Source organism: Doryrhamphus excisus, chromosome 2 (assembly GCF_030265055.1).
Source record: "Doryrhamphus excisus isolate RoL2022-K1 chromosome 2, RoL_Dexc_1.0, whole genome shotgun sequence".
In the NCBI taxonomy this organism is placed as follows: domain Eukaryota; kingdom Metazoa; phylum Chordata; class Actinopteri; order Syngnathiformes; family Syngnathidae; genus Doryrhamphus; species Doryrhamphus excisus.
The window spans coordinates 6,520,855-6,544,778 of record NC_080467.1 but is presented as its reverse complement, the minus strand read 5'-3'; the positions used below and the strand labels follow the sequence as shown (position 1 = coordinate 6,544,778).

Genomic DNA, 23,924 nt, shown 5'->3' with positions numbered 1-23,924 from the left:
AAGCTCCGAACCTGGGGAGACATAGCCTTCTCCATCGCTGCCCCCACCCTCTGGAACTCTTTGCCCCATTCACTCCCCGACCTTCACACCTTCAAAAAACAACTAAAAACCCACCTCTTTAAATCTGTTTTTGATGTCTAACTTTTTATATCTGACTGTTGTGCCCCCCCCCCCGCTTTTTCTCATATTTTAACTGTGTATAAATTAATTAATGTTGTATTTTAATGTATCTTTTACTCTGTTTACTTGCTTTATTCAACTCCATTCTTCTGTAAAGTGTCTGAGTATTTTGAAAAGCGCTACACAAATACAATGTATTATTATTATTATAGATTGAGGACTGAAGAAGACATGTGTGGAGAAAAATGGGTGAAATGGACACTGTTCACGGACAAAAATCAAGGAAATGACTTGAATTGCACCATGGCAGGGAATGTGGGATAGCCAAATTGTGTGCTATGTATGTCCAGTGCCCCCTTTTTGTTTTGAGTGTGTTTGTATTGCTGTTGACGTTTTGTTAAAAAAGGAAAAAATAAATAAAAATAAAGTATATATAAAAAAAAGCATATTTCTTGGACAAAGCAAATGCATATAGTACTAGCCTCTCATGTGTGATGACCTGTATGCAGCTAAGTCTAGCATATCTTGGCGATAAACAATTCATCAACGGAATCAACACACACTGCTTCGGTTCCCATTGGAATACCGGATTGGCCGGGTTTTTCTTCCAAGCATGCTGGAAGCAAAAGACACGGCCACCTTGCGGGCCAAAAGCATCAAACAGCAGGTAGATAGAAGCGGAGCATCAATAATACAGGAGCGCCTCCGTTCCAGTCTGCTGTCTGCACGTGCAAATAAAGACCCAGGCAGCCAGTAATCAGCTCTGGTGAAAGACACAAGCCCCCCCGTTCAGCACTACACTATCATTATCATAATGACCCAGTGGGGCGGGGGGGGGCTACGGGGGTCACAGGTCATAGGCCAGACCACACACAAACATATGTACACACATTGGGTTGTTATCTGGTGTTTGCACGTAGGCGACACCAGCCATGAAATGTTCCCGTGGAGGTCACACAAACCACTCCCACTTGTTAGCGCAGAAACATCATTTTTTTCGAGTTTTCATCTTTTTTTCTTTTTTTTGCTCATCTGAGAGGTTTTTTTTGGGATGGATGGATGGATGGAAATCAGCGTGACATTACATTGTCACCTCGCCAATTATGGTTGGAAGGTCATGGAGATAATTGAAGTGTTAACCAGAATGGCAGTCGGTAGGACGCAGACCCCACCCAGGGATTGGGGGCAGAACAATCCTATTTGGATAACTTGGTAGATACTCACTTTATGTGCCTGAATTTTGTCATTAGGATTCATGCATTATTCCATCGGAATCGGAATGGGAATCGCATGCATGTAGGATATGCAACAAAATGGAGCTGGTTCTTCCCTGGCCTGAGCCCCACCCTTCCAGCAGGTTACATGTGGTTTTGCCCCCCACCCCCCCAACCCCCACCACCAATATTCTTGGGGCCACAGTCATCAGAATGTTCCAGGTTCTTCCTTTGTCTGTCCCAAACTTCTAGAATGGATTGTGGAATTTGGCTGAGCAGATTTTGCTTTTTTTTGGCTTACCAAAATAAAAAAGCCAAACTCATAAAATAATCTAACCTTGACTGTGAGGTCAAAATATGAAGTTACACATGTCTGCTTTCAAAATAATTTTTGCTTTCATGAACGTGCAAATCTATGCAACATGCTCACTAATGTCATTTCAGTTTCCATAATAACGTAGCAGCAGACATACAAACATGGCTGCCGTGGTTAAATACTTTCATTTTATCCCGCCTTCAGTCCACCAGCGTCTCGCCGGCGAATATGAAAAGCAATTCATCATCGCAAACGCCACTCACAGCTAAGCGGAACAGATGGAACACATCAGGAGCTCCGATGTCTGGGCCAGCGCATTTCCCAAAATGATGTAAAGCTGTTAGTGTGGTGTCCCATCGGGATGCCGGGGCATCATCTCAAAAGCTGTCCTGAGACCGAAATGACGCATTTCACCAGATACAAAAGGTAGATGAAAATATGCTACAGGAAGATATTACATTGGGATTTAATGATTGGCAGAACACTGACAATAAATTAAATGTAATTCATGAATTCAAGTCTGAATTATGCTGATCAAAATGGAAAATGGAAAACTACCAACATATTTTCAAATGTAACATTATAATATCAGGGATGCCAATATTGCAATAAAAATTAGACATCAATTTATGCTGGTATGGTTTATCCACATGTGAGTGATTAAGTGGTAAATGGGCTTGCTGGTTTCGCCTGTGGATTGCAAATGTCCACTTGCGATGATGTGGGTTCATGCTCAATGTGCTCAATGAACCCAATTCCTAATTTCACTCATTAAAATAGCTTTCCATGTTATCATTGACAGCATTATTTCATTGGATTCCACCTGGGAATTAATGCAAACCAACCTGTCTTACTGCTTTCTAGTAGAACATGTTATTTCGCTTAATTATTAACCATGACTTCTTTTCATGAGACAAAATCTGTCAAAGAAATATGCCACTTTTCTAGAACTTAAGTGGCATATTACAGTTTGCACAGACATGCTATATCATGTGTACATTCATTACACAAGATGTGGCCAGACAGTTTGAGGGAGGAGCTGCTGCAAATATTGATGAGATATTACATGAGATATGAATGCAATATTCATCTTCATCCTCAATCCTTACATGAGATATGAACAAATGTATGGATTTGTCTTTTCTGTGCGTTCTGAAGATATAAAAGCAGATAAAAGAGAAGTCATTAATACATGAAACGGGACACACCTACCGTATTTTCCGGACTATAAGTCACCCTTTTTTCATAGGTTGGCTGTTCCTGCGACTTATACTCCAGAGTGACTTATAAATGAAAAAAGTGTTTATGTTACATAAACACTGGACACCTTTTCTGTTCATGTTTATTTTTTGTGTCGCTGAATAAGCATTGTGTTAGCATATCTTACACCTATTCAGCCTGTTCTCTATTCTTTTATTGTTAGAACTTGTCTTCCAAGAGGACTTAATGTCTGTTTTCGTCAAGTAGTTTGGAAAATAAAATACCCGCAAAAAAATTGACTTTTTGCTGTATTTTTGCCTACAAAGCCTCCAACATTTTAGCCTTTTTTAATGTACATGTTGTATATATGTTGTATTCATGATAACATAGAAATACTTGCTGTATTATTGCCGTACTTTGGTCGTTTCCAGCATTCCCGTTACTTCCTAGATTCCATTGATTTCACATAGCTACGTAGAAAGGAACACGACACCCAGCTCCAACTTTTCCAAACATTGGCGCACTACGAGAGAGAGTGTGGTGAAGCTAGCAGCTAGCCTGTGTGGTTAGGCGAGGCGTGACTAAACCAGGAAAGTCATTTTTCGTCATATTAAGGTTAATGACTAATAAGAAGAATGTTGCTGTTGCTTGGCTAATAAAAAGGTCACATTATATAAGTAGAGCATTGATGGTGCTTTTGTCAATGGTTGCAGTTGCATGAGTTGCATTATGCATGTGTTCAAGTGCCACATCAGGTTTGTGGATAATGGGCTGAACAAAATTGGTATTGGCTGTATCAATTTCTGTCTAGCTTGGTATCATATTTTTGGTAAGAATATTTGGGTTACTACCTATCATAAAAGGGCAATAATATTATCATCATTAGCAAAATATCACATCTACATATCATCACATTTCCACATCTACTGGATAGTCAAAAATGAGTAAAAACAGAAGCAATATCTTGGTTTCAGGTGTCAAAATGGCAACATTCTTGCTCCTTTGTCATTATTGGAGCAAATACAAAAAGTCTTCGATATGGCCGCATATCTGGTAGAAAGAATGTTCCAGCGCTTTCTGGAAAAAATAAATCCCATAGTGCATCCCAATATTATCTTGGAGCCTGACTCTGTCTGCACAGCGCCTTCCTCTCTGAACATATCTCCACCGTCCCACCCAGCCCTCAAGTCTGGCAATTGTCTGGGCCTACTTGGCCTGAGCTCATATCAGTTAGTTCTGGGTCCTGGCGGGTCATGCCCTCGCCTCTGGTCTTAACTCGGGGACGCCGTGTTCCCTTCCCTTGTGCTGTCAAAGCGGAGCCAGACGGAGAAGAATGTAGCCATGGAGCAAGTACGAACCCCACCCCCAAACACACAAGCAGTCAGTGGTCATCTGTCAAAATGTTGTAGTAATGAATCAACCTGACTAAAACAAATGCAAGTTTCTCTGAAAAACAGAGGCCATAACATCTTGCTACATTATTTTAAATTCAATAATCTGGTTAAATAAAGTATAACAACCCCCACATTGGAAGGAAAAACAATTCATTCATCATGTAAGACTTGGGCTGGCTGGACTTACACGACTAATTCACCTTTTCATCCTTTGCATGAATACCAGACTTATACCACTCTGGCTTCTTTGGCAGGCTCTTGTGTCTGTGGGCTGATTATATAACAAGCTGAAGCCATCAAACGTGAGGAATGAAGACGAAGAGTGTGAGTACTGGCGTCCCGTGAGACGTAAAATGGACTGCTTGTGACGTCTCTGTATGCGTCTTGACAGAGTCAATCCCGTCTTTAGCATACGTAAGAACCATGTCATTTAGCCTGTACCATCTTTAGCATAGGTAAGAGCCGTGTCATTTAGCCTGTACCATCTTTAGCATAGGTAAGAGCCGTGTCATTTAGCCTGTACCATCTTTAGCATAGGTACGAACCGTGTCATTTAGCCTGTACCATCTTTAGCATAGGTAAGAGCCGTGTCATTTAGCCTGTACCATCTTTAGCATAGGTACGAACCGTGTCATTTAGCCTGTACCATCTTTAGCATAGGTAAGAGCGGTGTCATTTAGCATAAGTAAGAACCATGTCCTTTAGCCCGTACCATCTTTAGCATAGGTAGGAACCGTGTCATTTAGTCTGTACCATCTTTAGCATAGGTAAGAGCCGTGTCATTTAACCTGTACCGTCCTTAGCATAGGTAAGAACCGTGTCATTTAGCCTGTACCATCGTTAGCATAGGTAAGAACGGTGTCATTTAGCCTGTACCATCGTTAGCATAGGTAAGAACCGAGTCATTTAACCTGTACCATCGTTAACATCGGTAAGAACCGTGTCATTTAGCTTGTACCATCTTTAGCATAGGTAAGAGCGGTGTCATTTAGCATAGGTAAGAACCATGTCCTTTAGCCCGTACCATCTTTAGCATAGGTAAGAACAGTGTCATTTAGTCTGTACCATCTTTAGCATAGGTAAGAGCCGTGTCATTTAGTCTGTACCATCTTTAGCATACGGAAGAGCCGTGTCATTTAGCCCGTACCATCTTTAGCATAGGTAAGAACCTTGACATTTAGACCCTAACCCTAACCCTAATGACCCTAACCCTAACAATTCTATGCACAAGAACATCCTTTTTAGATCTTTGAGTTTGGTTCAGAAAAATGGGAACATTTATTTTGGTTGAGTATATTTAGAGAATTGTACCGACTTACACGTCCTGTAGCAACACGCACACAGCTGGGGGAGACGGTTGAGTGAGGGTCGTCCCTGGGGCATTTACTGCCTTCCTCAAATCCTTTCTACAGTTGGGGCCTACTTTGCATGTCTACTTTTTGTGTCGGAATGCATTTAATGTCTTAAGCAAACAGCCGTCTTGGCTTTCAACGGTTTTCTCTGACATGGGACAACGGTGTATTTTGTCGGTTTATAATCTGTTCCCTTTGTCCCCACGTCAGGACAAAGGCTGATCTTTCAGCGGGTAGACCCACAAAAGGTTAGTGTTAGAGTACGTCGGACACAAGCAGTTAGAAATAATTAATAATAGGATCTGTGATGCTTTTGATGTAGTTAGAATGTTGCATTCTGGTGCTAAAGTATCAGATGATGAGGTTTGCGCATTTGCAAGTGAGCCCTGGAAGAAGTTTGGGAAGACAGTGAATGATCGGTTTCAGAGACTTTTTTCTAACACTGGTTCCCTGTGACGTCACATATGGGCATGCCTTGTAGGACAGATACGCTCTCGGGCTGTAGCTATGGCTCCCAGGAAATCTTTCTACGAGGCAAGCTCAGGCGGAAGGGTTTGGATTCTGATTCCCAGCAAGAGAATCATATTTTCATTTCACACAGGACTGTTTTTGTGAACCTGAACACAACATAAATGCCCAACTGTTGCTGAAACCAGAAGCAGTGCGCTCTCGCCGGGAAGGGTGCATCCGTATCGGACACACTAGGCCGCTGGTATCGCGGTGGAGAGAAACATAGCGTTAGCCAGGAGAAGCCACCCACTCTTATTATTAGTTATTATTATTATTTAGAAATGATGTAGTTATTGTGTATAGATGCTCTTTAGTAGGAGCCCACAATTCACCCCAATAGGTCCCCTTTTGTAGCAGTTCACAGACATTCTTCGTGTTTATCCATGGTTTAGTGGTAGGAAAAGGTAAGATTAAACATCATCAAATGTAGTCATCACTCGGAATTTGGTCAGCCTCATTTTCTTGGACATTGGCTACTGTGTGGAATGGTTTGCCGCCTAGATGGGCTGCCATCAATCAGTCAATTAAGAGTAAAGATGAAGAAATCCGGGTTTGACATGTCCACAGTCAGTACAGTACAGTACAGTACAGTACATTTTCTTGGACATTGGCTACTGTGTGGAGTGGTTTGCCGCCTAGATAGGCTGCCATCAATCAGTCAATTAAAAGTAAAGATGAAAATATCAGGTTTGACACGTCCAGAGTATTCCTATTGGTAGTACTCCTATTGTTAAGATTGGATTATGCAAAATGAACTAAATTATATTTTAGGTTACATTTGTTGCTTTACGTCGGTGCAATGCTATCACACAACGCGCTAGCAGTTTAAAAACGGGCCAAAAGCCTAGCTGCTAGAGTATTTTTAATCAATGATATATGACCAATGTAGTAATTCCCCATCGCCATTAACGTGTTAGCTTTCCCTGCGCCTTCGCTCCTAAGAGCTTTTAGCTTGAGTATAATTACCAATTCATTGATGATTCCACGCAGCATTAATCCTGCCTATGGATTTTCACGTTGGGGGACCGAGTAACCGAATGAGCTCACGAGATAAAGGCATGCACCACGTGAAAGACAGCTGTTTGTTTGAGCGATGGCGCCATCAAACGGCGACCACGTCTCCCGGAGGAGACATTGGCCAGATTGTCTCTTCACTTCATGTCGCCCTCTGGAGGCACAAAGCACTCAGATGATAGTGGAGCGTCGACGTGAGCGCAAACGCGGACACGTGCGAACTGACACACAGGGAAGTGGCGTGCATGGTTGCATGTTGGCACGCCGGGTAGCACAGCTGACGCCGTCAATGCGTGTTGACGCTAGGAGCGGCACTGCTGAAGGACACAGCGGGGTTGGACACATGGCTCTACGGGTGTACCGTCCGTGGCTACGTCAGCTCTCGGAGGTGCCGAGTTCAAGGGCCAGGCACCATCCCTCTTCTGCGAGACCAATGCCTTGCAGCCGGCCGCCAAGTATAGAACATGAAACACATGATGAAACGTGCAATTAAGAGCTTCAGCGCTGGTCGAGGAGCCGAGCGGAGAAACCGCTGGATACATATTTCCTCACTGATTAATGGCGGCGCATCGGGAGGGGGCGGGAGTTAGCAAACCGCCAGGAGTGGTGGGAGGGTGGGGTAACGAGGCGATGTGGCAGATTTATAAACCCCACCTACCCCCACCCTTCCCATGACAAAGTGCGCTCCCGCCCCTCATCCCATCTCCTTGAAATGTCATTACATGTTCGCGGAGAGCAGGCTGGTAGGGATGGAAGGAAGACAGGCGTCATGGCTAATGAGAATTGGGCTTTGGCCTTTTGTCTCATGTCCCACTGCTTCTATCTTTGGCAATTCCTTTCTCACCGGTCCATTTTACAGCACCCATTCACCACACTGGTCTCTTCACATGAATACTGATTTCAGTCTTGGCCCGCTTCATTTCACGATTGCATGCATGCATGGCTGTGGTATGACTTACCTTCAACCTGTCTTTGGGCAACGCCTGGGCGCCTTTCATGATGACCTCTTGAACTCTCTCAACAGACAGGTCACTTCCTGCTAGCTCCAGACGCTGGCTGAAGAAGCCAATTACCTGAAAGGTTGGGAAACAGGGAACAATGACAAACCAGGACTTCGCTGCCATATGTGTGCCACACCAGTACTTCTAAAGAAGAACCGTGCATGTGACTTTTTGTCCCACTGGAAAACACTACGATATCTCACAAGATGGAGTTAAACCCTCACATTCCACAACAATTTTAGTATAATAACTAGGGATGTACTTTAAAGTAGTCAGTGTACAGCCTGGAAAGCACTGACAATAAGTCAACAATAGATCTGTGCTGGTATCCTCCTTATGCTCCTCCACCTTCCTTATGCTTCAGGATGCTTCAAAGGTGCACAACTAGGAGGAGACATACTTGGCCCCTCCCATCACCTTCACCATCACCTTCACCTCCCTCAGCAGGCACTTGTGTCAGAGTTTGTTACCATGTTGGAAAACCGCCACGTGACCCACTTTCCCAAGGTTCACACTATATGTATGTTGAGTTTCCCTAAAAATGAACCCCATCTCCCCAAAGCTGGCAGCACTCATGCAGCCCCAGACCAAGATGCTACCACGACCATGCCACACCGTTTTCTTGGTATTCACTGGTGTTGCCAGCTTTTTTAGACAATTGCTGTGCATTGTCATTTTAAGAGCACAGCGAATCGAGCTTTCTTTCGATATTGTAATGGTAATGGTTTTATTTCATTTGAACATGCATCGGATTACAATTGAATGCATCACATAATCAGTTCACAGTTCCACATGTCCAAAAGGAGTAGGAAGAAGCAAAGCTTATTAAATCCTACCCCTCCATCTGGTACTTTTACAATCAGTAACTGTTACATTTGTTCACTTCCTGCTTTCCTAATATAATTTAAAAAAATTGTTGTTGTTTTTTGTTTTGTAATTTTTTGTCACGTAGCGAAGTACGAGTTGATATGACCATCCAATGACATAATGGGTACCATAGTAAGTGTAAATATAGTGATATATATAGCACTTATAGACACTTCATCCTTGTATTTAGCAAACATCAACTGCTTGTATTGTTTCTTGAATTGGCTCATCGTTGTGCATTGTTTGAGGTCCTTACTCAATCCATTCCATAGTTTGATTCCACATACTGAAATGCTATGGCTTTTTCACATAGTCCCAGCATATAAGTGTTTCAAATTTATCTCTTCCCTGAGATCATATTTCTCCTCTCTTGTAGAGAAGTATTGGATGACATTTTTAGGTAATTGGTTATTTTTAGCCTTATGCATTATTTTAGCTGTTTGAAGATGAACTATATCAGCAAGTTGAAGTATTTGTGATTTTAGAAATAAGGAGTTAGTATGTTCTCTGTAGGCGGCATTATGAATTATCCTTACTGACCTTTTTTGCAGTACATTTAGCGAGTGAAGATTGCTTTTATAGTTATTACCCCATATTTCCACACAATAAGTAAGATATGGTAGAACCAGAGAGCAATAAAGAGTTTGGAGTGATTTCTGATTGAGAACAACTTTTGCTTTGTTCAATACTGAAATATTTCTGGCCACCTTATGTTGTGTATATTTGTAATATGAGGTTTCCAGCTCATATTTTAATCTATTGTGATCCCCAGAATTTTTTTTTCATTCACTCTTTCAATGTCCACAACGTCTATTTGTATTTGTTGGTGTGTGTCCTTTCTACTGTTACCAAACAGCATGATTTTAGTTTTACTTAGGTTCAAGGGCAATCTATTATCATCAAAATATTGTGGTTTCTACATAATCGGTTGCTGAAATGTGACACTTGTGCCCACTTTGGTGGTGCACTGTACTTGAGCACGAACCGCTCAAACTGAACTGAACATAACCTACGGGTCTTGCATAGGCTCATGCAAAAACGGAGGACAATGAACTCAGCTGGCGTCTTTCATAAGCAACAAAGCTCCTTGCTTTCTTTGAAACACAGGCTCTCGTCTCATCCTTATCTCATTGAAGCTTGATATCAAGTGGCCGCTCTCACTTGTTTAATCCGCACCATATATGATGACACCAGAGTGCAATATGTGGCTTTAACCACGCTATAGGGCCCCTATGTGAAAGACACAAGAAAAAGCGCTCACATTGCTCATATTGATGGGACTTGAACACAACAGCCATAGTTGTGACTGCGGATGGAATTATTGTACAGTGGTAGAAAGCGCACACCCTACAAAGGTCGTCTTTACACATTCTTAGTTAAAAGTATGCATCAAGCATTTCGGATTACAAACTCACCAGAGGGCCTGAGCGTGTTTTATCCTACTTTGGAATAAGTTATTCACTCATTTTAATGCCTGGCGGGTTTCATCCCAAACAAGAGATCAAGGACAGTCTGTGCTTGATGTTTGTAGCGCTGCGCTAGGTCCCTCCCCGGAGCTATGTTTGATATTTGATAATTAAAATCTCTGTTTTACTGATTCTTTTTAAAGCTTGAAAAAAAAAAAAACGGTGCCAAACCAACCGCTGCTAAACACATCCACATGCAGTAGTTCTTCATTTGCTTTACGCTCTCAGCACAGCCCACATGAACATTATGTGTGTCTACATGGAATACTAATCTGCTCATCAACTCTGAAGGCCTCCCATACGGGGTTAATTTAGAGGAGCGAAACAGAAAAAAAAAAAAAACAGCAGCTCCTCATCCACAATCTCATACTACACACACATGGATTTGCAAAGTCGGGAAGGCTTCGGAGAATAGCCTCAGGGAAGCTGACTTAAGCGAGGGATTCCAGTTAGCATGCTTCCTCATACTTACGGATATCAGCGGAGCCTATGGCAACAACCCCCTCCCTCCACACTGCCGAGGAGACAGCTAGGCTTCCTTTTCCCCTTCTTCTACTTGACTGATAACGCTTATGACTGACAGTCTTTTCTTGCAAGGTCCCCCCACCGCAAACACCGTTAATGAATATTTGACACAGAGCCTCTCTACACGGCAAGGACTGATTCGTTTATCGATACTACCTCATCTAACGGCTCTGCATGCGGTAATGCAATGTGGCATTTTACTTGCACGTTACAGTCTTTCGCATACAGCGGTTGGGTTGTTTATTTATTCAATGATTGTTTACTTATGATACCTCTTTATAATACAGTAAACCTCGGATATATCGGACTCGGATATATCGGAAATTCGCTCACAACGGATAGATAAAAAAAGAAGCGATTTTTCTGTAATGCATTTCCAATAAAAATTCATTGCATATATCGGATTTTTTATAACGGATTTCGCCTATTTCGGACAAAATCTCCAGTCCCGTTCCAATGCATTTCCATTAAATTTCCCTCGCATATATCGGATGGCCGCATCGTGGCACTCCGATTCGCCGAATCGTGACAGGCCGCTATACGACGTCATTTACAGCGTTTGCAGCGTTGCCTGCGCGTCCAGGTACATTGGAAACCTAGTCAAGGAACTGCCTTTTTATAACGGATAAAATCCGATTTACGCATATACCGGATATAAATCCGATATATGCGTAAAACGGACATTTTCCGGTATACGCATATAACAGATTTCGCTTATATCGGACAAAACCAGTGGGAACAATTGAATCCGATATATCCGAGGTTTATTGTATATACAATATATACAGTACAGTATTTTTATATTCGCGACACAGCCCAGACACAAGTCATGCACGCTTTTTTTTTTAATCACGTCTGGACTACTGCAATCCACATTATTCTGGAATTTGCCAAAAATCTCAATCTCAATTTAATATTTTACTGCTTGTTTACTGTTTGCCACTTCCTGTGTTGACCGCTCGCTCGCTCCTTCAATCTTAAATATAATAAATCTATCACTTTCCTGCGGCACTGTGCCTGCAGTTTTCACAAATGCGGTGATTCCACATTTACTGAAAAAAAAAAAAACAAGCCTCGACCCTGAGAGTATTTCTAACTATAGGCCGGTGTCGAACCTCCCATTTGTTTCCATAATCCTTGAAAAAAATGTAGCGCAACAGCTCAATGATCACATGGCCTTGAGTAGTTTATATTACAACCTCTTGGTCTGGTTTCACTGAATCAGCCCTTCTGTCTATGTATGGATGGTGACACCCCCTCAATATTGGTATTACAAGATTGCAGTACTCAGTACAAATGCATATTGGTGTTACTCTTATCTAGGGGATCGGACACATCGTGTAGTTTGTGATGATGCGACTTCTGAGTACTGTGGTACACAAGGATCAGTGCTTGGCCCTCTTCTGTTCAATATTTACATGTGGCCGCTTGGCACCATCACCGGCAAACATTAGATTAGCTTTCACTGTTATGCCGACGACACTTGGCTGTTTCTGCCATGAAAGCTAACCGACCCACGGGACTGCTTTAACCTCCAGGCGTGTCTCGTTGATATGAAACAATGGATGTCCTGGAACTTTTGGTCCTCATTGGTCCTGATGAACAGAGTGGCCTGTTTAAGGACACCAATCTGAGTTTTGATAAAAGCATAATTGCCCAAAGTGCCTCAGTAAAAAAATCTGGGTGTGATATCGGATTGGACACATTAAGAATGCTACCAAAACAGCATTTTTTCATTCAGGCCCCATGGCTAAGATATGGCCTATTCTATCCACCACTGATGCAGAGACCCTCGTCCATGCATTTGTCACGTCTCGCCTTGATTACTGTAATGTGCTGCTTTTCTGGTCTTCTAAAGTCAAGTTCGAAAAGCCTGCAGTTAGTACAAAACGCTGCAGCACGACATCTTACGAGGATGCGTACATTCCAGCATATTTCTCCAGTTCTACCCAACCTGCACTGGCTCCCACTTCATCTAATGCCACTTGAAGATTCTGTTATTGGTCTACAAAATATGACATGGGGTGGCACCCTGGTTGACCTAGTTGTACCCTACGCTCCGTCCAGAAACCCACGCTCAACACGCCGGCCTTGTGACGATCCGGAGAACCAGAAAGACGTAGTATATTCTAAGGGGGCTCCAACACTGGGGAACTTTTGGCAACACTTAAGCACAGACATGGTTACACGTTCCATTCTTCTGCACTCGGTGTGTATGCCCCCGGCCCCGTCACCACCCACAGAGACAGAGACAAGGTTTCACTCTGTTCATGTCATTGTTCTATGGAACAAACATGCCAAGGTGAACCCCCCGGGGCCTGTTTGGAGGTGGGACATGCAGGCAAAATTCTAGTTCATTTTCATTTATTGTGGGATTAAATTATTTATTCATTATTGGCCCAGGCCAGGCTCCCAGGGAGTTGTTTTTCTGAACGAGAAATCTTGTGAGATCTTCTGACACCCCTACTATTATTGGAGAACTGCCGAGAACCTAGTCACATTGTGCAGAACTAAACGAAAAAAGTTGTCTCTAAATACCGAAAGCTGAAACTGTGAACCCGTTTGCAACATTTCAGTGGCAGCCGATAAGCCTGCACACTTGATTGACTCGTGTACTTGCTTTGGTATCTGCTGACGATGGGCTGAAGTGAACACCCTCCTGTGTGAACAATAGGAGTCATCCATGATTGGCGTGCTAATTTGGGCTACTGACCGTGTCCATGTTCTGCATGATGTCCTGGAAGGAAGGGTGCATCCTGAACTGCTCAAAGAGTTCCCTCTTGTACAGCAGCGCGTACACCAAGTTGGGGTTGTGGTGCAGGGAGTTGCAAAGGCAAGAGTTGATTATCTCAAGCATCATGCGGATCACTTCTTCAATCACGTTCAGGTCCTGAGCCTGGGGGTGGGGGGGTTGAGAAGACGAGGAGGAGGAGGAGGAGGAGGATGTAAAAGGTTAATTGGCTTCCCACAACACCACTTTCACAGATAATTGTGTTTTTAAATGGATTCTGCAAGATAGATTCATCTGTGTAAGTTGGGGGTCGAAGGGGAAAAGGGAAGCAAGGAGAGTATTGGTGAGGGGCGGCGAGGTGGCCATGGAACCTACACAATAATGATGTTACAGTATGTAAAAACACCCAAATGACATTGGTGACGCCCTCTATAAGTTTTGGAAAACATGTTAGCATACACACTATCCAGACATCCTCAATGCTCATAACCATTAGACAAAGGTTCAATGACGTTACTAATTCCCACTACATCCCTGCGGCATGTTGTGCTAGATGGTGGCCCTGTTTGTAACCAGTCTTGCTAACATTTTGTAGACATGTGCACCCAATCAGGAATCATCTGTTCATCAAAAGGTACAATGAAAAACTCCAAAGGTAAATTCATCTCTCGCTACATTGTTTTCATATCGCTCCCTCAAATTGTCTCTGTAAAAAAAAAAGATGAATAAATGGTCACCATTGCATGGTTGACGAGGCCTGTTATTGGTCCAAAAATGCATATTTAATACCCGAGCCACACAAGAGCTAGAATAGCCCAGAATGCAGTTGGAATGAAAATTTGTGGTTTATTCCAGAATATTCTGAGTAGTCAGAAATAGTCATTCTGAGTGCATTCCAAACATTACGGCCTGTTCCTGCGGCTGGCCCAAATGTTTTGAGCATGATAAAAACTTAACATGAAATATATCGAACTGCGAAGGTAACTGCGCTTGTATTGTATTCTTACAATAAACTACTGTATTACAATAATTCAATAGCATGCTAAACATTCTCAATGCTTCACTAAACCTTATATGAATTTCTAATTCTGGATTTTTTTACTTTTTCATTCCAGCTAGTTTGATTTGTGCAAAGTGTGACGGGGGCTTAAGCAAATGGCCGAAATGAAAGACGTTCAAGCATCAAAATGTTGTAAATGAACTGAAATATAAATAGAGTACAAGACAATACAAGATGTTGATGAACGGTAGTTGACACTCACGGCAGATGTGGAATGACAGGCTTTTATTATTTGATACTTATTCATCTCACTACAGGTACAATAACATAATAATAGTCATCATCATCATAACAACAGGAGCTACTGTTGTGGCCATACTCCAGCTAAAACCCAACTCTGTAGAGTTGTGTAGAAGACATTTATTAAAACACACATGAGTCTTATTTATGTCAAATGGCTGATGGTATCTACTGGATAATATGATTGGAAACATGACTATAGGGGTGTTATTTCATGTCTACAGGGCTCTAATAATGGTAAAAAAAACTTATTTAAAAAGTCATCAACACATTTCCTATGTTTTATCAATGAAAATATTTATTATCGTTTATTATTAGTGTATGTCTTAGTGGACATGGCGAACCACTACAGGTTTTACATGCTTGATACAGTTATGCAGGCTCCACATTGAAGAGCATGTCATTATTCATTTTAAATTCTCACGATGATCCCACAGTAAGATAGCAAAAACATCAGAATCAAATGAGAAAGTGCTTTATTCTTTCCTTACTGCGTTCAAAATAATATGTCAACGCCCGCAGAGACAGCCGCCACTCAGATTAGATAACATTAACGTTTATTCTACTCTGCTATGACAGCACAGCAGATAAGATCCCACAATGACGTGGTAAGGTCCCACGCTTCATACTGCGACTGTGACCCTTCCATCAAACCAGTGGTGAATTGGTGACGGTCTCCAAGCTGCAGGTTGGAGTCGACCTCAAATCTAATTTGAAGTGAAAATAAAAAGGGCAATACTCAGCAGAAGATGGCAGGGTTTAGGCACTGGATTGTTTTGTGCTGAAAGGAGCTCCAGAAAATGTGATAACTGCCGACTTTCACCAAACCATCCCGAATTTCCAGAAGGCACAGGAGGCGTAAAACAATTCATGTCTTCGGTCTGAGCACTTGAGTTCTAGTTTGGGATAGTAAGATCCATCCAATTAGAGAACATCAGGTGATGCATGCAGCTGTGGCAACCAAAAGGATATATTAGATTATCATTATCATCTCTTGCTATATGAACTAAAAAAAAAGGATTAAAATATTTTCTGGAGCTCCTTCGATGACCAAGAAGCAATCCAGTAACCAACCCATGAGCATGTCAGCAGTCAGCGTTATAATAAAGTACAAATCAAAGAAGAAGGAAATAGCCCAAATCCCAGAAACAGAAGATCCCGCTGAAGTTCATGCATCATAACAGGCACGCATAACATATTTCCTGTCAGTCAGAAGCACTGGAAACAGGCGATACCATGTGTTAAAGAGGGAGGTTATGTCTAACGCGTGTAATACAGTATGATCACTTTTGCAGGGATGTTAGTTATAGTTTTAGTGTAATAATAATGGCAATGAATGAAGCAGAGTCATCAAACAACTGTTGCCAAATGAGAAATATGATTCATGAAATCCCATGAATTCAATTAAGATACTGCAGAGCAAGTGATGACGTGATCCACACAGGCCAGCGTGTCAGAAGTCTGGAGTTATTTCAAAGGTTCACCTTGGCCTTGTCGATATGTGGAACCAAAGTCTTAATGAAAAAACACCATGAAAGCAAAGCAAAGCTAAGTAGCTGCCGTCCAACACAGTGATCACAAGCCCAAAGACAAAATGCATGTCGCATCCCTTCAGACGGCATCGAACAAAATAAAGGTCTCAGAAAATGTCGCGTTGAAAGAGGAGGTTACGTGTAGGGAAAGGAAGGTCATGATGTTCAACAACTGTTGAACAGCACACTGGCGCAGTCTGGCGCACAGCGCCGCGCACCCACGCCTCCATACCGGCGCAAATGGCAAAGAAGGCGGAGAGAAGACATCCGAGGGTTTAACACTACTGAGTGCAATCTCAACCAATCTAATAAACGCCCATTGCCCTTAAATGCGCCGGACTGGACTGCCATCAAAGGCCTCCGTGTGTCATTCACCACATACGCCACCTAGTGGGCACTAGGGTCATCTTCAACACAGCATCTGACATGTCCCCCACCAGCATTCCTGCTCGACATGGCAAAACTGGAGAACCTTTGATGGTATATTGCGCTTGGCCTGCGTGCCACATAGACCAGGTTGGAGTTGGTCAGCTTTCGCCGCACCTTTGGCGGGCTGTTTTGTCAAGAAATTGTCACCACGGCAAGCTGAAAATGTGGACTCCTCTCCTGGTGTGCCGCCACACCCATCTCGCCGCAGTCAAGTCTGCCAAATTGCCACGCTCCGCCACACTGTGCCACGTTCCATCCTTGCCACACTCTGGAACAACCACTGTCGTGGTGTCATTCCATTCCATAAGCACAGTTCCATTTACAAAAATAACAAGACAATTATGTTTGTATGTACAGCACCTGAAGCCATTGTACAGTAAAAGCAATAATACCACTGGCAGATATTGTGATAGAATATTTCCTTTGAAAAAGCTATTGGGTGTGCAATTTGAAGACAACACTATCTTCACTCTGAATGTTTTCTGAATAATGGTAATGGTTTTATTTCATTTGAACATGCATCAGATTACAATTGAATGCATCACATAATCAGTTCACAGTTCCACATGTCCAAAAGGAGTAGGAAGAAGCAAAGCTTATTAAATCCTACCCCTCCATCTGGTACTTTTACAATCAGTAACTGTTACATTTGTTCACTTCCTGCTTTCCATAATACAGTTTAAGGTTTTTATTTATTTATTTTAAATAATGTACCTCGTACCAAAGTACGAGGTGATATGACCATCCAATGACATAATGGGTACCATAGTAACTGTCAATATAGTGATATATATAGCACATCATGACTGGTTCAAGACTCTTCATCCTTGTATTTAGCAAACATCAATTGTCAGCAGCCTTTTTGTCCTGAGGCGGACAGACAAACCTCTTTGTTCTCCTGATGACCTTGTTTTTGACCAAGAATTTGCTAATACCGACTAAGACCAGATTCCAAAACAGGAGTGCGGCGAGACGGCAACGGCAAGCTGATTGGGAGACGAGAATCCAAATCTGGGATAACCATCTTAAACAGAACTTTTTCTTATTTGTCGACAACAATACCCTTATCTCATAAGTAACTGTTGGCTGTTTCTTTTACAAGAACACACAAACATCACATGAAATAACTGCATTACGCTGTGCATGGCCCATGCAGCACATTGATTTCCACAGGCTGGAGAACAGGAAGGCGCTTGGCGGCGTGGGGCTCTAACTGGCTGCTGCAAGGAGCTAAGTGGAATGCAGAGGAGCAGGCCATAATGAGGATTGATTGTGCCTCTGGAAGCAGAGGAAGAGGAGGTGCTCTGGGCTCGACTCCACCGCCTGGCTACACCCGCTCCCCTCCGGTCCGCTGTGGCGGCCCATAATTAGAGCCAACGTAAGGGGGGCTGGAATGGGAGACAGCTGAGTAGGACGCCTTCGGAAGCGAGGTAAAATGGAGAGGAAAGGAGGGTGACGGATGAGGAGATGAGGAAGAAAAAGGATGAGAGCGATGCAGTGTGGGAGTGAGGTGGCGTGTGTTTTGTTCTCTTGCAGCAGCTTAATGAGATTGGCCTGGCAGTGGAAAAAAAAAATGCCACACTAGGGAATTCAGGTCAGAGGAAAATAGGCTAGCTAGACGTCTGCTTGGCCTTGTATGTGTATGTTTGTCAAGTGGATGAGATTAAGAGGTCCACACTTGAAACCCAGACAGGATTTAAATATCTTAACTCCTCCTCCCTCCTTCACACTATGCTATCACGCTTGTTTTGCCCAAATTTGAATCCCCAGACAGCCTAAAAGACACCTCGCATGTTTTCATTTCATTTCATTTGCTTGCCTAGTTTTCCAGCCTTCCCGTGTTGTCGTCAAGCTGCCTCGCCTCCCAGGTAAACACAAGCCTTGGATGTGAGCGGTCGGTATTGCGCCCCCATCTTACATTTGCACAGAAATGACAGCAAAGGAGGCAGCTCTCCCGCGGAGCACGCGTGTTATAACGGCAGGTGTGTTTGACCTCCGCTATATCCCTGACAAGGACGTTTTAGGGGGCGCACGGCGGGAATAAACACGCCAGCCTACTTTCTTCTTTTTTTTTTTGCATGCGGACGGGGAGGGCGCTAAGAGGCACCGACGTGGAACTCCCTGTAAAGTAGGCGCCGGCATCATTAAACCAGTAGCTTAGCTTATTCCCTGGCTGCTCACTGCAGGCTGTTGCACGGCAGACAAAGAGGGCTTAGCGGGAGACAGTGCTAATAATGACAAGGACACGGCGACAAGACTCGGGGATGCTTGCATACCAATCTTGCCCGGTGGCGTTTTCATATAAAACATACCGACAAAACTGCAGTACTCTATAAGGTGTTGAAATTCCAATGACTTTTCCCGACAGCAGAACCTCGGATTTATTCACTTTCCATTACAATTTCTCCCACAGGAAAGGACGCAAATATCATCCTCGTACGTCATACAAGTGAAATAATAAGTTGGACTTCTATCATATAATTATTTACTTTATCATATTTTTATATTATCATATAATTACTTCTATCAAAAATATCTATAATTAACCACAATCAATATTAAGATGTCAAATATTTATCAAATAAATGCAGTATCAACTTTAATCTTGTCAGACGACAAGATTACATTTTTTTTTTTTTGAAATTTTCTAAAAACAAAAAAAAAGACTGTAATCTAATAAAAATGGGACATTTTTTCCTTTATCCCAGCCACGGTTAACAATATGAACAATAAAGTTGCATTTGTTTGAGAAAATAAATCAGAATCCTCTGAATAAAGTTTGGGCGTTTTTAATATAACTTTATTTGAAAAAAAAATATTCGCACAAGGTTATGACTTTTCACAAAAATACGGTTTTCACTTTGTGTTTCTTCCCACAACAATATGACTTCTATCATATATTTATATTATCATATAATTACTTCTATCAAAAATATCTATAATTAACCACAATCAATATTAAGATGTCAAATATTGATCAAATAAATGCAGTATCAACTTTAATCTTGTCAGACGACAAGATTAATTTTTTTTTTAATTTTCTAAAAACAAAAAAAAGACTCTAATCTAATAAAAATGGGACATTTTGACTTTTCACAAAAATACGTTTTTCCCTGTTTCTTTGTGAAAAAATAGGACATATTTAACTTATCACATAAGATTATGGCTTGTTCACTTTCATATGAAAAAAAAAAAAAGAGTCATGGCACACCAACACGCAGAGGCTAAATATTTGAGAATCACGGGAGGGGAAAATAGATGGAAAAACAAGATGGAAGATAGAAGTGGAGCAGAGAAACATACACCATGTGGACGGACAACTGTGGGTCAGACTGACTGAGCAGCATCAGCATCAGAATCAGCATCAGCATCAGCAGCGCCAGACTGTCGTGTCTTTTGGGAGTTTTTAAAATAGGTCATTGTCTGACCTGCATTTATTCATGTCATAATCACGTCATGTTTGCAGAGCACTGTCACACATACATCAGAAATGTAACCTGCATGAGGAAGGAAGGTGTCCGAACGAGCAAACGACCACATATGGAAAAGTCAAAGGATGCTATTTTCCACAAAAACTTGCAATTCTTCATTTCATAGTATTTTTTTTTATCAGAAAAGATCATCATAAATTCAGTGCATGGTTATGCTCCTTGTGACCGAGAGGACACAGTGGAGGAGGATAGACCAGCTTGTATTCAAGGAGACAGACGACTAACTGCTTGGGCTTGCAGTGTATTAATATTAATGTCCGACCAAGAAAAATATCCCAAAAGATGAGACTAGAAAGAAAAGAAAAGACTGTATATATAGTCTTCCTCTCAGCAGGATGCGTCTATAATGAGTGGCCCCACAGTGAATAGCGCCCCCCCCCCGCTGACAATCCAGAGCTTGACATAATGAGAGAAAGAGTTCATTTAGAATTTGTGGTGATGGTTACATTTCAATTTTATTTTAGCGTTAGCACAAAATAAAAGTTTGATTGATTCGGCCGATACCTAAAAGGCGAGACCGGGAGGCTCATTTTGTTGAAGAAATGGCCAACGTCGACGAGTAGGTCTCTGTGATGGATGATGTACTAACAACTACAATCCTCTGAGGAAACATTCCTCTACAACGTTCAAATGTAATACGACCCAAAGAGAAAGGATGAAATATCACGTCTTCCTTTCGAACATATACTGAGGAAGATCTACAATTCAGAATTCAACAAGAGAGCAAATGACATCATGTAAGGTTCCCCAATATTAATCGTGATGCTGGGTACAAGTCGTGTGTCTGTAGCTTTAATGCTAATGAGCTGCACTTCACCAAAGTCATAGATTCAGTACATCATATATCACATACTACAACATTACATTAAGGAATCTGTTGGAGCGCAAAGGTTCGCAACAATAGCATAGTTACAGTGTGTGAGTTAGCATGCTAACATTATTCACACATTTTAGAATCAAACCTAGCACATCATGCTAGGTTAGCCGATTAGCACAAAAGGTGGGTTTTCTCCGGGTACTCCGATTTCCTCCCACATTCCAAAAAACATGCTAGGTTAATTGGCGACTCCAAATTGTCCATAGGTATGAATGTGAGTGTGAATGGTTGTTTGTCTATATGTGCCCTGTGATTGGCTGGCGACCAGTCCAGGATGTACCAACCCTCTCGCCCGAAGACAGCTGGGATAGGCTGCAGTACCCCCCGCGACCCTCGTGAGGAAAAGCGGTAGAAAATGAATGAATGAATGAATGAATGAATGAATAGTTTTCGTAAACATGCAGGGGTGTCCAAACTACTGGCTGCGGGGCCAAATGAGACCCCACCATCCATTTTTACCCGGCCCATATCCAAGTCTAAAAACATAATTGACTACGACCCGCGTACTACATGTACTTCACTACTTACTTTAAACAGTAGGTGGAGCTACTGTCTTGAACAATCTATCACAGAATGAAATTGTTTAGGTTAACCAGAAATGGCGCAACCAAAGAAGGGAAGGTACGTACCACAGGCTGGCATGTACCACAGTATCATTAGCTTGAACAGAGCGGCGTGGCTTGGAGATAATGCTTTGCACCCTCGGCATGTTCACATTGCAGGTCAAGTCTGATTTTTTTTATTCCAAAAATCATTTCATGTATCTTCCTTTTTGAAGAAAGGTACTCACAAATGTAGAGAAACATTCTCTTTATCATCCAAAAATGATTCTTAAAACCTGCAGCACTTCTGGCTCTGACATCCACCCGTACACTCATGGGAACAGAGTTAATATCAGATGCAAATATCATCCTCAAACGTCATACAAGTGAAATAATAAGTTGGCCACATGGAGAATGTAAACACGCTCCTTACTAATGAAGCTTCGTGTTTCTTCCCACAACAATACGACCTCTATCATATAATAAGTTAACCACAATCAATATTAAGATGTCAAACATTTATTAAAAAAAATGCAGTATCAACTTTAAGACAAAAAAAAAATTGAAACTTTTTCTAAAAAAAAAAAAAAGAGACTTTAATCTAGTAAAAATGGGACATTTTTTCCTTAAAAAAACCCAAACTTTATTCAGAAAATTCTGATTTATTTTCTCAACAAATGCAACTTTATCGTTCATATTGTTAACCGTGGCTGGGATAGGCTCCAGCATACCATTTGTTAATGTCGCCATGTAAAAACACTTAAACTACAACTTTATTTGAAAAAAAGTATTCGCACAAAGGTTATGACTTTTCACAAAAAATACGGTTCTCACTGTTTCTTTGTGAAAAAATAGGACATATTTAACTTATCACATAAGATTATGGCTTGTTCACTTTCATATGAAAAAAAAGACTCTTGGCACACCAACACGCAGAAGCTAAATATTTGAGAATCACGAGAGGGGAAAATAGATGGAACAGAGCTAACAGGCTAACAGAGCTCCCAGAAAGTTCCCTAAGCTTCCTAAATCCAAATTCTTACCCTCTTCTTTCTTAATCTCTCGCACACAATAATTTGGTTATGCAAATGCTGCGTCTGGTTGCACAAAATCAGTGAAATTGCCACGAGCGCGCCAAGGAGAGAACAAACGGAGGCATATTTACTTCGGTAAACACTCGTGTTTTTGTGTGCATGTGCATCATTTCCATACTCGTTGTTGCAGACGTTGTTGCTGTAGTAATACTGTAGTTGTCATAGCGCACGACACTGACAGGCTGCAAGCTTTGAAGAGCAAAAGCAAGCATGTAAAATGAAAATCTTTCAACAACTCATACAATAATAAGCAGGCAGTGCATGGATGCTTAACAGTTACAAACCAAATGTCGACTATGTCTCTTCATGTGTGTACATATACATATATATATATATATACACATATAAATATACATATATACTTACATACCTAACAGAAAAAAAATAGCAGCCACCCCTAGAGAGCTGGTCTGCTTTAGTGGGGGCCCCCTAAGGGGCTAAAAGGGCCTCTCGCCCATCACCTTGCTTGGCTGACATCAACCAGACACAGCAGCATAAACACAACACATATAGGAAGGGGGGTGGGGGTGCGGCTTGTTGTTTTGCGTGTGTGCATATGTTGCATAGATATACTGTATATAGCAATATACGCATTTAAGAAATGTATGCATACACACAACAATACATAATGTAGTATCTAACATGGCTATATGGAATACTACAAAATCAGCCTAATTAATAAAGTATTCTCATATACGTACTCTCACTCATACACACTCAACAAAAATATAAACATGTGAACACATTTTTGCTCCCACCGCAGGCTGGCCACAATAAAAGGCCACTCCAAGATGTGCAGTTTTATTGTATCCGTTATCGGTACAGTCAAATGAACATGGGTCCATCTAGGAAAAGACCCCCCCCCCCCCCCCCCCCAAGTGCCAGACGCCATGGAATGTGAGCTTTTGCCCACTCAAGTTGGTTATGAACCCCGATGGCCCCACGTGTG

General features: G+C 41.9%; 1 protein-coding gene across 2 annotated transcripts in view; it reads right to left on the bottom strand.

Moving 5' to 3' along the window:
- Positions 1-23,924, bottom strand: part of dym (dymeclin) — a 60,491-nt gene that overhangs the window by 9,808 nt on the left and 26,759 nt on the right. For both annotated transcript variants that reach the window (XM_058051600.1, XM_058051609.1), the window contains 2 exons: positions 13,693-13,875; positions 8,080-8,193 (listed from right to left, as the gene is read on the bottom strand). In XM_058051600.1, coding sequence (XP_057907583.1) covers positions 8,080-8,193; positions 13,693-13,875 — 297 coding nt within the window. The remainder of the gene's footprint in view (positions 1-8,079; positions 8,194-13,692; positions 13,876-23,924) is intronic.